The following is a 14,785-nucleotide window of genomic DNA, read 5'->3' on the forward strand; positions in this document are numbered from 1 at the left end:
GATTGGTATAGCTGCTATGGAAGGCAGTGTGGAGATTTCTTAAAAAATTAAGAATAGAATTACCATATGACCCAGCAATCCCTCTCCTAGGTATCTATCCCCAAAATCTGAAAACATTATTCCATAAAGATATATGTGCTTTAATACTCATTGCAGCTCTATTTACGGTGGCCAACACATGGAAACAACCAAAGTGTCCTTCGATAGATAATTGGGTAAAGAAGTTGTGGTATATATACACAATGGATTACTATTCTTCCATAAGAAAAGATGAAATAATACCTACAAAAAGATGAAATAATAACGACAACATGATGGAACTTGAGATTATCATGTTGAGCAAAATAAGTCACACAAAAAAAGTTGAGAACCATATGATTTCACTGATATATGGGATATAAAACTGAAAACAAGAAAAGAGCAAGACAAACAAATGAAGAAACAAACACTCATAGACACAGACAATAGCATAGTGGTTATCAGAGGGTAACTGGGGAGGTGGGTGGTAGATGAGGGTCAAAGGGATCAAATATAGGGTGATGGAAAGAGAACTGACTCTGGGTGGTGAATATACAATGTGATACATATAGGTGATGTATTACAGAATTGTACACTTGAAATCTATGTAACTTTACTAACAATTATCACCCCCAAGAAACTTTAATTATTACATGTACAAAGAAAGTGACACCAAAGCTTTTTTTTCTTTTTTGTTTCTGGTGTACAAACAACATAATGATGAGACATTTACACCCCTTACAAAGTGATAACCTCCCCAAGTCTGCTACCCCTCTGACATTGTGCATAGCTATAAAAATACCTTTCACTATATTACGTATGCTGTACTTTACATCCTGTGACTATGTGTGTGTGTGTGTGAGTGGTGTGTGTGTGTGTATATATATATATACACACACACACACACACATATATATATATATAATTATAGTTGACATTCAAATTGTTTTATATTAGTTTTTGGTGTACAGCACAGTGTTTAGGCATTTATATAATTTATGAAGTCATCCCCCCGTAAGTCCAGTACCTATTTGACACCTTGCATAATCTCCACAACATTACTGACTATATTCCTCATACACTACTTCACAGCCCTGTGACTATTTTGTGACTACCAATTTGTATTTTCTAATCCCTTTACCTTCTCCCTATCTCTCCTCCCATCTAACAAGCATCGGTTTGTTCTCTGTATCTGAATTTATTTCTGTTTTGATTGCTCATTTATTCCATTCTTTATATTGTACATAAGTGAGATCATATGATATTTGATCTCAGATATTTGATATGGTATTTTGAACTCAGACTGACTTATTTCAATTAGCATAATTTCCTGTAGGCCCATCCATGTTGTTGCAAATGGTAAGATTTCATTCTTTCTTATGGCAGAGTAATACTCCACTGTATAAATGTACCACAATGTCTTTATCTAATCGTCTACTGATGGGCATTTCGGTTCATTTCTTATCTTGGCTATTGTGCATAGTCCTGCAGTAAATATAGGAACACCAAAACTTTTAATGAGGAAAATTTTCAAAGAGAACGAGAATCACAAAGGTAACAAAAGTAGTCAACTGAAATAACTGAAGACTTCCCCTTCCCGAGCTGTTGCAGTAATGGTGAAAAATGGCCATGACAGCTGAACACCAGATTTCTGGGTTATTAGGTCAGTTCCGGTCACAGCTGACTCGGTCTATGTTGAGTGGTGCCCACAATGAGGAGGGCTCAGCTAGCATGTGGAAGGCCCTCAACTACTTTATTGTACACTCTGGGTTGAAAGTGAGCGTGCTGAATGTCTTCCTGAAGTCATACCACAGAAAGCAAAGAACCCATTTCATTGCCTACCTCCATATCTGCATCAGGTCCAAACCCTTCCCCTGGAGAGACAGCAACCATACTTTATTTCATAATGCTCTTGTGAATTTGCTTCCAACTGGCTATGAAGATGAATAAAGAGAACCTGGATCACTACCCATTGGATTGGGGACCACAGCACTGGTTTGGATCAATACTCTGCACACGGACCAGACAAGTGGAAGGGACCTTAAGCTGATCTTCTTTCCTTGAATCAAATAAGGACCAGTATTCTGATCTTCTATCCCTTTGTTTATGACAGGAGGTGGCTTAAATAAATAACTTAGATAGGTCATGAAAAAATAAAATAAAACAAAATAAAATAAAATAAAATACTGTGAACACTGAAAAATTCTTATAACCAAACAGCAAAATGAATTGTGTGCTGAGTGCTGAGGTTAGAGGCAGAATCTGCATCACAGTCATCATATGTGATTTGCCTACTCCATCACTGTATATAATTTTTAAGACAAGATTGAAGTTTGGTTTCCAAATATTGTCCACATATTACATAGATGATTCTATATAGAGCCCTATACAGAGTTAAGACCTAAGAATAATTCACAAATCCTTTCATTATCTCTTGGCATTATATATTTCCCTCTTTAATTCACTGGTCTAATTTAACATCGAAGTGCTTCCTCTAACTAAGTCCCATAACTGTGAGTTGGATAACCATAATTATCATACCAAAAGAATTATTATAAGCCTGAATGCTTTCATTAGCTCCGCCACATTTATTGGTCCTTCCCAAGCTACTCTTATACCTCTAACAAATTTTAAATCACTAGAACATAGGTATTTGATTCAGTAAACAAAATCAATGGTAACTGACAAACTTACATGAAATCTAAGCATGGCAATGGGATTAAAGAAAGGCACAGTTTCTGAAATATATTATGAATTTAGCCCAAATTTCAAACATTTTTTCAGTAAATTTTTTCGACATGTTGTTGCTCTCGATACTTGTCTTCTTTTTACCTTAAGTAGAAGTAGATCTATTGGCTAAAATTTTAACAAAACCACTCCTGTCAAATGGTCCGTCACTCTAATGACCTTCTTTTGACTAAGTTTTTAGAAAAGGTTTTTATCTAATTATACGGGTTATTCAGTTTTGTCATCTGTTCTTGTGTGCAAAGTATAGACAAGAGTACACTGTCAAATACATTTCTTATAAGTTTTCATTAATTTTACAAATAACAATTTTAGGCCTTTCCCTCCCTGAAAGGTTTGGTGATATAGGAAATCCAAAAAGAGTATACATTTTAAAATAATTTATAATTTTTTACAAACAGAAAATATACCACTTATTGAGAATCTACAATCGTGTAATTCAGTCACGCTTATTCATCACCCCTCTCTTCATTCCCAATCATTTTCTTTTTCTTTCTTCAACCCCTTTACTTTATTTACAAAGTAATCAAATGCAGCTTTTCATCACAAACTTGGGAAACTCAATTTAGAACTTTTACATAACAGCATTAAAATGCCTCAGCCTTCAGTCTATAACTTATAATTATCTGCCAATTCAGAAAGCATTAACTAACATCAAATTCAAAGTCATATACATCATACCTGATTGTCACTCCATCAGATTGGACTTTTGTATATATAAGCTTAATTTCTGTTGACAGGACTAAATTGGAATGTACATTGTAGCTGTACCAGAAGTACATTTAAATGTAAATTTACTTTTTCAATGATAAATTTTCAGAACTTAGACCAACAATGTGAACCTAATCAAGGTATCAACACACACAATTTCCTGTGCAAAACAATCATGCAGCAAATTTAGCAAGCAAGCAATACCATCAAATTACAAACTTCCCTAATCTTATGTCTATAGAGTACAAACTTGGTATAAAGTGAACTTTGAATGAGGAAAACTTGATAAAAGTGAAACAAATGAATATATGGTGCAAGTGTTATGAAGAAAAAATTTTCATTAATTAGTCATATCTATAATATCAACTCCCAAAATATATAAGGCCACCAATAAAAGTGTATTAGCAACTTAAAGAAAAAATGCCTTGCATTTCTAAATGACATTTTCCAAAAATATTAAGGTTTGTGTTTGGAAATAATCAAACAAAATGAACTATTTCTCAATAATGACCATATATATATATAGGTATATATGTAGATATATCTACATACATATATATAACACATTCTCTGATAATTTGTCATTTAAATTTCAGCATACAAATCAAATTAATTCAAAATTATAAACTACAAGATAAAATATAACACAAGTTAATAAGTTTCCTTGTCACCTCCAGAGGATTACTCTATACAAATTTCGAAATAAAATATTGAATATATCATGTACAGTTTTGTCTTTGGAATATCAGTAAATAAATTACTTGGAAAGGAAATGCATATATAAGGTTTATTCCAGGTTTACATTGAAATTACACGTTGCATTCTATTTTAATTTAAATATAGGATCTTAAGCTTTATCTGTTTAGAATTAAAATAACCATCAATTTATTCTATTAAATAAAACCAAAGAAACAGAAAATCTCATTATGTGATGTTGTAATAACACCCACAAAACACTGACTAAGCATTTTTTAACAGGTGACTTCTATGACAAAGATAAATCATACCATTTTATTAAAATATATTTGAGTTACACTAAATTTTCCAGTTTTGTAGAGTTTTATGTACTATAAAATAGACAAAAAACAATCTTTACTAGTGTTAATTAATTTCCTATAGTTTTTTTTTTTTAGAATTAAAATTTAAGCTTAGCCACAAAAGATGACAGGAAATCTCGAGAAAATGATAAAAATCCTAAGTACATCTTATCAGGAAGTCACCTTCTTCCACTAGATCTCACACAAGCATTTACCAATGATTCTGATCAACTTATAAACAGTTTTAAATGACCTTAGAAGAAAGATGTGCTCAGCTGGTGTATTTATTTGGGAGAACTGATTTGTTTATTTACATTTCAGTGAAATCATCTAGCTTGTGCATTAAGTCAAATTTTGCCTGAGGCAACGTATCATTCAATGTTATAAGAAAACTATTATGCTCAAGGTTTGTTTTTTTAAATGTTTGCTAGCTATCAAGATTAAGACGGACCTAGTATAATATCCTTGATTGTGTCTTTTCTTAAAATTTCATAAAGAACCTTTGAAGAATTAATAAGAGAAACAACTGAATGCTAAATACTGTAGGTGAATATTCCCAAGAATTGAAAGGAGCTCTTCCTTACTACATCACAAAATATGTCAAAGTTAAAAACTAATAATATTTTCTAAAAATAGTAACTATCGAGAGCTGAACACATAAAGAGTATGTTGGGGATTGTATCTTCAAAAACGCATACAAATTCACTTTAGAGAACTCAGTAAAAGGGAGCTACAGGGACACATCTCTAAAACTCTCTTAGAAAAGTTGAACGTGGGATAAAAGAGACATTAAGACTCTGGAGTGGAAGCTATCACATATGCATTGAAACAAATTTATCAGAAAAAAATAAGTAATGGGTTTTAATATTAGCCTTAATCCAAAATTATAATTATTGATTTAGTGACAGTAATTTTCAGTGGAACAGCTCTCTCTATAGAAAACTGCAACACAATTTAAAGTAGAGAAGTGGTAGGAATTTATATATCTAATATTATTTTATCATCCTCCACGGCAGGCAGTGAGGATAAATGATGGGTGAAAGTTAACAGATCATGCTATAGACCTGTCTATTTGGTTTGTTTTGGCCTGAGGGATATTATCAAACAGGATGCAAGCAGAGCCTTCAAAGGCACTCATACTTTGGGATTTATGCTTTCTTTTACTTCCCTGAAACCATCATCTACAGAAGTCTGGATTAGCCTACTGGAAGGTGAGACCACATGGATCAGATAAGAGCTGTCAAATTTGAGAAGCCCTGAGTTAACCACTCTCAGCCAAGTCACTATCTGAAAGCAGCCACATGAGTTGGACCATATGAGCTGAACAGCCACCCAAGCTGAGCCTAACCCAAATTGCTCACCCACAGAATGATGAGCCTCTAAATTTGGAAAGGTTTGTTATGTAGCAACAGATCACTGAACTATAAGTATAAAAGCAAAGCCATCATATGAAAGAAAATTATTTCTTCTTGTTTTTTAATTAGTTTCAGGTGTACAAAACAACGCACTAGTTAGATATTTCACCCCTTGCAAAGTGATAACCCTCCTCCCCCAATCTATTGCCCCTCTGATATTGTATATATCTATTACAATTCCATTGACTCTATTCCCTGTTATACTCCATATCCCGTGACTATATATATATATATATATATATATATCTATATATATATATAAAATTATAGTTGACATACAGTATTAAAATTATATAAATTCATACACACCAAACATCAAGAAAAAAATTGAAAAGTGCATTTCTGTACAATAGTTATTTTTAAAGAAAATTTGAAAAGGCTCTTGCTAAATTCAGTTAATTCAGTAATACCAAAAGTACTTTTTCAAATCATTAACTAAGAATGCAATGATGACAAAGGGCATGATGAACAATTTATAAAAGAAGAAATATAGCCAATAAAGTGTGTTTATTTGTATTCAAGATAAAAAGACATTTAGAGTAAGTTATATGTTAATAGTTTGAAAATATTGAAAAACAAATTATTATAAATTAGGAGAAATGACCAATTTTATCCACAACTTTTGGGAGCACACATTGCTAAAGCTTTTGGGAAATCATTTTGCCAATGAATATACAGAACATTACATATTCATACTCAATGATGAAATTTCATTTTGAATTACTAATCTCAAAGTAATGAATTTTTAAGATGATCTATATGTAAATCTTCACCATAGTGTAGAGAGTGGTGAAATCTGAAACAACGCATTGTTCAACAACAAAGGAGTAAGACTAAATTATATCATATCCATATGATACTAAATTGAAGAACTACTCATGGCAAATTGTGAAGGTGAACATTACCTGAATTGGCTTCTCTACTTCTTTTCTTGACTTTCAAAAATATTTCCCCCTGCATCCAACAACTACTTTTTGTCTATATATGAGTCATACATTCTGGTTTATTGCATGACTCACTTTTGTTGTTGAAAGCTGCACATTTTAAATAATGTGGCAACTCTGGAAATTGGATTCTTTCCTCTCCCTCGGTGTTTCTTTTGTATTATTATTGTTGTTGATTGTTATTTATTTTGTTAACTTTTCTGAACTAATACTGTGAAGTTTGTATTCTTTGTCATGTGTAGTCACTGAAGTCTCAGTTCAGGTTAGTGGTCAGATAAATGGTTGAATAGAAACTCTCTAAATGAGGTCTTTTTTCTACGCGTTTAATACATTTTACCAGCAGAAACCAGTATTTTATTTTATTTTTTCAGATTTCAGATGATTTCCTCTGTATTTTATTACAAGATGGCAGTTAAGGAGCACAACCTATTTTGCCACAACCACTCCCTCTACAGCCCTGAAAAGAATTGCGTTGCTAAAAAGAGCATAGAAATATTGGACCAATAGCCAAAAACTGTGCCTCCCGCAACCAAGGCCTCATATCCAGGGAAGAAATTTGCAGCAGGGGCTGAAATGGCTCCAGTTCAGGGTTCTGGACAGTGGCAACCCTACGCATGTACCTCAGGAGCCCCAGTACCCAGCTTCCCAGAAACCACCACTGGGCATCCTAGATTCCCCAGGGATACCAGTTACTTGTTTCCTTCTCTAAATATACCCTACTGCATCTAGGAGAATCCTTTGGAAAGAAAACCATACCACTTCTCAATTTAGATTCTCTCTAATTGTTTTCCAATACACTTAGCCAAAATCTCTACCAATATCTAAAAGGCCTGCATGAACAATTCTCAAGTGCCTCTTGTTCCTACTTTACCACCTACTAACACCACTTCACTCGCTCTGTCTTCCCTAATTCTCCTTAATGCTCTTTTAAAACAACCAAGACAGTACCTTTCTTAGTGCATTTTCACTTGCCATTTGATAAGCTTAACACCCTCATACTACTGTGTTTTACAATGCTAGCTCCTTTCATTCATTTATAATTAAAGTCAAGTGTAATATACTTTGAAATCTTTTTATTAATAGGTAGATGACACTTTTCAGTAGTTACTTACTGTTATGCAGGGTTTCAGCTCCCACTCCCCGCAGAAGAATGCAGGATATAGTAAGTCCAAACGGAGCTGTGGATAGGGGGCTCATACCACTATATTCTCTATGGCTGCTGGTCCAGACACAAAAGTAAACAACTGCCAGTATCCTAATGAGGGGTATTCCTGCACCCCGTCTCGCTGGCGGCCAAGAGAGACACAGGAAGTAGGAGCAACACAATCCCCAATCTGCCAGCCTCTTCTCTGTCAACCAACAAACAAACCCCTTGCTAACTGCAATAAGCCCTTGCTAGCTTAGCCATGGTAGTTGTATTAGTGGCTAATGGCTAACTGGTTACAGCTGATGGCCAACTAGTCACAGCTGACGGACATCTACTACCCGAGCCAGCACCTTTCCACATGAGGTCGAGAGCCTGGAAACTGTTCTCTGGGACTCTGTCTCCACACTTACAAACTGGGATATTACCCTGGATGATTGACTTCAAGCACATACTGTTATTTAAAATTCTCCTGGTTACCAATTTGTTTTTTGTTTTTAACTTATCTGGCTTCCCCATTCTAGGGTGTATATGGTTATTAAAGCAGAGAAAATGCTTTTACTCTACTACTAAATCATTTGAGTCCTGTTCATAGTAAGTATTCAATGATTGTTGAATAAATGAATTTGACAAAGTTTATTTACAAACTACATATTGGAAATATTAATCGTAGATCTAGTGACTTCACTCATATATTTATTTTCAATGTATTTATAGTTATGTTTAAGAAAACACTATGGACTTATGTTGAAAAAGCTGTGGAACCACGCCATACTCAAAATTGTTTTAACAAAATATCAACTCCAATAGTTTTGTAAATAAGAAATAGTTGTTACAGTGTGCAGAATATTTAGAAATTCCATAAATACAAGCAGATTGAGTGAGATCCATAGGGACATATAACTAAATTAACCACAAAGTAACAGATAATCCCAAAAAGCCTATTATGGAAATTAGAGTAGCTTCCTCCCAAAGCATCTCTAGTTTTTACCTTTAGAAATCAGCAAAAGTATCTACTATACTATCTCAGTAAAATAAAAACTATGCATGAATGGAAAGAAATAGAACAAATAATGATAGAAGTGAGATGTGATTATAAAGATGCTTCATTTCCCACTATATTTTGTACTTTAAAATGTTCATCTTTTATAATAATTTATTATTTAGAAATGTACTTATTAAGTGATGCTTTGTTTAAACTATTTAATTGACATAAAGCAAAGAAAGGACCACTTGAACATGGCTACTTCAACAATGTTACTAGTAAACTATGTCCATCAACTCACTCTACCGTTATATGGTATACATGCTTCCAATAAAAGCCATGAGAATACACAATTTGAAGCCATTTGTCCTGCAATGTGAAACTCTTTAGCTGAGGTAGTATTATCCTCATAAACTAGATGTCACCCCCTATATCCTGATCAAAGGAACCTAAGAAAATTTAAGGATGCAATGAGCCTTCCGTTGCAGTATAACAAGTGTAGAAAACTGGTAAATTAAATTATAGCTAACATTATATAGAATATGAATAGTTAATATTGAAAGACAAAAAAAAGTTGTTTTTTTATTAAACTGGTAAGTAAAACTGTAGTTAACATTATATAGAATATTATAAACTGTCATAGAATTGTTAATATTACATAGTATATATGTAGTATTAACCATATTCTATCTATAATACAGATAATATTATACAAAAAAAGGATGATTCTTTATTATATGTATTTATGAGAGACCAATCAAAGGTCAAATTTCATTTCTTTAAAAATGTACAACAAATGATTCATTTGTCCTTGGACTTTCAGCCACATTTGGCCAACAATAATAAAGATTTGGTAATATCATCAGTAAAAATAAAGCAGAAATTTAAATATTTTTTAAGGATTAGTAAAAGATAAACCTTTAAATACACTATTCCAAAACTCTTCCCAATTATTTTTTTTACTGTTTATGATGAGTGCATAAAAAAACAATGCAAAGTAAAAATATCTTTTTTCTTATTAACATAGAATGTAAATTATTATAGATTTAAGTATTAAAGAAAAACATTGTTGAATAAACTAAAAATTACTAGAATAAACAATAGTTAATTCTTCCTTCAAGTGACTTTTTGTTTGTCCTCCCAATAACCTAAAATTGATTACCCATCATTCAATTGTGTTTCAAGTTTCAAAGCTACTTTAAATTCCACTGTGGTATTGATAAAGGAGGAAAGTTAATTCTCCTGCCATTTACTTATCTTTGAGTTTCAAAAATGTAGATACAATGAAAAATACAATGGATTTATTGAATTCCTTTTTTAATATTATATCAATGATGATTCTAATTTAATTGTTATTACCCAGACCAGAAAGTTCTTTATTAAGTTTAACTTACATTTAAATGCAATGGAATAAATATAGCTCTTTATTCTAAGGGTTATTTATGTATAATTCCACAGAAACTATAACACTTAAATGATATTTTAAAAATATATTTAAAAAATGTTTATTCATGCCATTCTTTTAAAACATTTTATGTATGCCAATCTTTTAAAACATCAACAAAGAAGAAAATCCTGTCATGCAACAAAATGGATGAAACTAGAGGACATCATGCTAAGTGAAATAAACCTGAGAAAGACAAATACTGCACTATCTCACTTATAAGTGAAATTTCAAAACAAAAACGTTGAACTCAGAAATAGAAAATAGAACAGTGGTTGCCAGAGTCTGGCTGGGCCCTGGGGAAATAGGGACACGGTATGAAAAGAAATAAACGTTCAGTTATAGGATGAATGAGGTGTGAAGATCAAATGTATAACATGGTGACTATAGTTGATAACACCATTGTATAATTAAAACTGGCTAAGAGAATAAAACTTAAATATGTTCATTTCACAATATATTCACATATTAAATCATCACATTGTACTGTAGTATCTTCAATTTTATTTGTCAATTATGCCTTGATAAAAATAAATAAATAAATGATAACATGTATAAAAACATATAACATAAATACATTTTATATGTGTGCTTGGAGATCATATAACATAGCAGTTAATACCAGAGTATCTAAAATACTTTAAAATCAGGCCAGAGTTAAGAATCAGAGTATCTAAAATATTACGAGAAGCTGTATTTAAAAGAGCTATAGGTGTCATGTTGAATGACTAGAACCGTGACTATTTGAATCCTGAATCTGCCACTTACTAGTCTTGTAATCTCAGTACATAACTTAACCTCTTTATTTCGCAGGTGTTTATTTTGTTTTTTGTTGTTGTTGTTTTGTTTTGTTTTTTCAGTTGTAAAAGGAGGATGGTAACGATACCCGTAGTATAGGGTTATTTTTGAGAAATAATGAATTTATAGAAGTAAAATGACTACAAAATATAATGGCAAGTTTTCAAACATGTTAGCTGTTTTTTATATTGCTCTTGTAAATTACAGAATAGCTTTTTTTTTTTTCAAAGCAACTAAAATATCTTTGATTTTACAAATAGGTGGAGTATGTGAGAGTTTAGTGAAGGATTTGCAGCCAGGCATAACTACCTCATGATGTGTCTTGAAATTTTATCACAAAAACTTGTCTCTCTGAATTTGAAGTCTCTTTGCATTTCTATATCCTCTAATAACATGTCTTGGATGAAACAATCTAGGAAATTATTAGCTAATCCTTATGGGGAAGAACTGAACAACTAATTGAAATCCATTACATGTGCTAGAGGGGGACAGGCTTATTGGGAGCCTTGGTGATAATGACCCTGAGAAGTGAAAGGGAGCCAAAGACAAAGCTAATCTACTTTTCAATTTTGATTTGAATTTTATAAGGTGGGTAGAGGTTTCCTAATATTGTATAATTGTTCAAGAGAGTCTGCAATTGTTCAAAGTACCAACAGACCAAATTCATGTTGGGTTCTCTTTCAGTCATCATTAGTGACAGGTCCATAGGCGTAATTACATTTGTGAGTGCTAAGTGACTATTAGCAAATAATAATTTCATTAATTATCTGTCATCACTTGGTCACAGAATTTTTGACATGGATTTCTCTTCTCAGATAACAAAGGAGTTTGCATTTGAGCAACGGAATGATGAACAGGAGTTTTGGTACTACCATGTTTCCCTGAAAATAAGACCAAGCTGGACAATCAGCTCTAATGCATCTTTTGGAGCAAAAATTAATATAAGACCTGGTATTATATTATATTATTATATTAATTATATTATATTATATTACATTACATTACATTACATTACATTATATTATATTAAAGACCCAGTCTTATATTATAATAAAATAAGACCAGGTCTTATATTAATTTTTGCTCCAAAAGACGCATTAGAGCTGATTGTCCGGGTAGGTTTTATTTTCGGGGAAACACGGTAATACAATACATAAATCTCACTAATTTACCTTGCCACTCTTAACATAGATCTACTTTAGGCATTGGATACCCTTAGTGATATAATACATTTTAAGTATTTTTAAAATTATTTCTGAAGAAGGGTGTAGGTTTTCATAATTCTATAACTTTGAATTTGAGGTTGATTTGGCTAATTAGGCTTTGGTTAGTCTTTACAGTGTTGCATAGCTCATAAAGATGATTACTGATCTGTGTGATTTTAAATAATATCTCAATATTTTTTTAGGCCACTGCTCACTTATAGGCTATATTCAAATCCATTGTACCTTAAGCTAAAAATTAGCCCAGCCTTCTAAAAGTCCAAAGAACTTTTCTTTGAAGTTGTGTAATTCATTATTTCAGTCAAAAGATAATTTTTTTCTGAAATTCCTTCAAGATGAGATAGACATTTGAATTTAGATTTGTTTTCCTTTGTTCTTCACTTGTCTGTGAAGAAACTTCATGTAAGAGATTCAGGTGTGGACGTAAAACATAACTGTTAAAAAGCAAATATTTGAGCTTCATATAGGAGATATTTACATATTTTAAGTTGTTTCCATGGACATTTTATTTGAATATTATTTTCTAGGAGAAATAGGGGCATTAAAATCACAGAAGTTACAAAATAGCAATAAATGGAACATTTGAAATAAATATGTGTTTTCTATCCCAGCATATTCTGACTATTAAAGAAAACATAACAAATACAAACTTCACAAAAAGAATAAATAGTCCCTACTTACTGTTAAAATTTCATTATTCGCTAGAAAACAAATTTGTATAATAGGACTTCGGTTCTTAGAAATAAAGACACTACTCCAAAAGAAAAAAATGTTCATTTATTTTCCTGTGATTCAACTTGAACAGAGAAAAGAGAAGGTAGAAAATGTCTTAAAGTAGAAAGTCACAGTGGAAGTATTCTTCTAACCTCATTTTGACTCATTTTTCCTTTCCATGTTTTATAATTAAGCCTTGAGAGACAGATTTAAAAAAATTGGTTTAACAGAACTAGTAGATACAAGTGCACACTGAACCATTTCTCTTCCCCCCCACTAAGCCCAATGATTTTACCACCTCTAATATTCAATGGCTATTACCTCAATTTAATTTGAATAATTTTTTATACTGGTATGTATAATAAAGGGTACAGAAACCTGTTTAAATGAGTATTTGATGAAATAAAGAGCTTTTAAAAGAACAATAATCACTGTACATCTTCTTTAGAAATGGTCTGTTGGGTAATGGATCATTCTTAAAGAGAAGAACACATTACCCAATGGCCAGTTGGTGGTTTAAATATGTTTCAACATGTAGCATGTAACATATTGTGAGTTGAAAGAAGTGAAATCTAATCATATTTATTAACTAAATTTGTTTGCATGTGTTATAAGTTCTCAGCCACATCATACAACATGACAGTTAGTACACATATTACCCTTTTTCCCCCAAAATAAGACCTTCCTGGACAATCAGCTCTAATGCATCTTTTGGAGCAAAAATTAATATAAGACCCAGTCTTTTATATTATATTATATCATATTGTATTATATTATATTATATTACATTCTACTATATTATAGACTAGATCTTATATTATAGTAAAATAAGACCGAGTCTTATATTAATTTTTGCTCCAAAATATTCATTACAGGGGATTGTCTGGCTAAGTGTTATTTTCAGGGAAACATGGGTATGAGTTTCAATGCATTGTATCATAAAAACACATCACTAACAAAGTGAATGAAGCTGTTAAGAGAATAAAGGGACAAACCACAGATTGAGATTAAGTATTTGTGAATCTTACGTTTGATAAAGAACATGTATCTAGAATATGTAAAGAACTGTTCAACTCTATTAAAAAGAAGGCAAACAGCCTAACAAATAAACTGGCCAAACATTTGAACATACACTTCCCCTGCAAAATGAATTCTTATTACGTGCCACATATGGGTGAATCTCAAAATAATTATAATGCATAAAATAAGGCAGACAAAAAAATTGACTTATTATATGATTCCATTTATATTGAACTCTGGAAAATACAGACTCATTTATGTTGCCAGAAATTCAATCAGTAGTTGCTCAAGGAAGTGAATATTACAAAGAGGCTTGATGAAACTTTTAGGGAAAGGAGGGATATGTACACTATTTTTATGGTGATGATGATTTCATGGTTATACACCTGTGTCTAAATTTATCAAATTGAACAATTTAACATTTGAAGTTTTATTTTATGCAGGTTATATGTCAATAAACACCTAAAATGTTTTAGAAATTCACATTTAAAATTTAGCAAGGTTTTGGGGGTAATTTTCAGAACTTATGAAATATATTTTGGAAATGCTGACTGAAATAAGGTCAAAACATATTTTTTTTGTTATTA

The 14,785-nt window shown here is 31.9% G+C and overlaps 1 protein-coding gene across 1 annotated transcript; it reads left to right on the plus strand.

Moving 5' to 3' along the window:
- Positions 1–1,641: 1,641 nt before the first annotated feature.
- Positions 1,642–1,968, plus strand: LOC117014513 (cytochrome c oxidase subunit 6A1, mitochondrial-like). The gene has a single exon (XM_033092503.1). The coding sequence runs from the start codon at positions 1,642–1,644 to the stop codon at positions 1,966–1,968; it is 327 nt and encodes a 108-aa protein (XP_032948394.1).
- The last annotated feature ends 12,817 nt before the right edge of the window (positions 1,969–14,785 follow it).

This window comes from Rhinolophus ferrumequinum, chromosome 2 (genome assembly GCF_004115265.2).
Source record: "Rhinolophus ferrumequinum isolate MPI-CBG mRhiFer1 chromosome 2, mRhiFer1_v1.p, whole genome shotgun sequence".
In the NCBI taxonomy this organism is placed as follows: Eukaryota; Metazoa; Chordata; class Mammalia; order Chiroptera; family Rhinolophidae; genus Rhinolophus; species Rhinolophus ferrumequinum.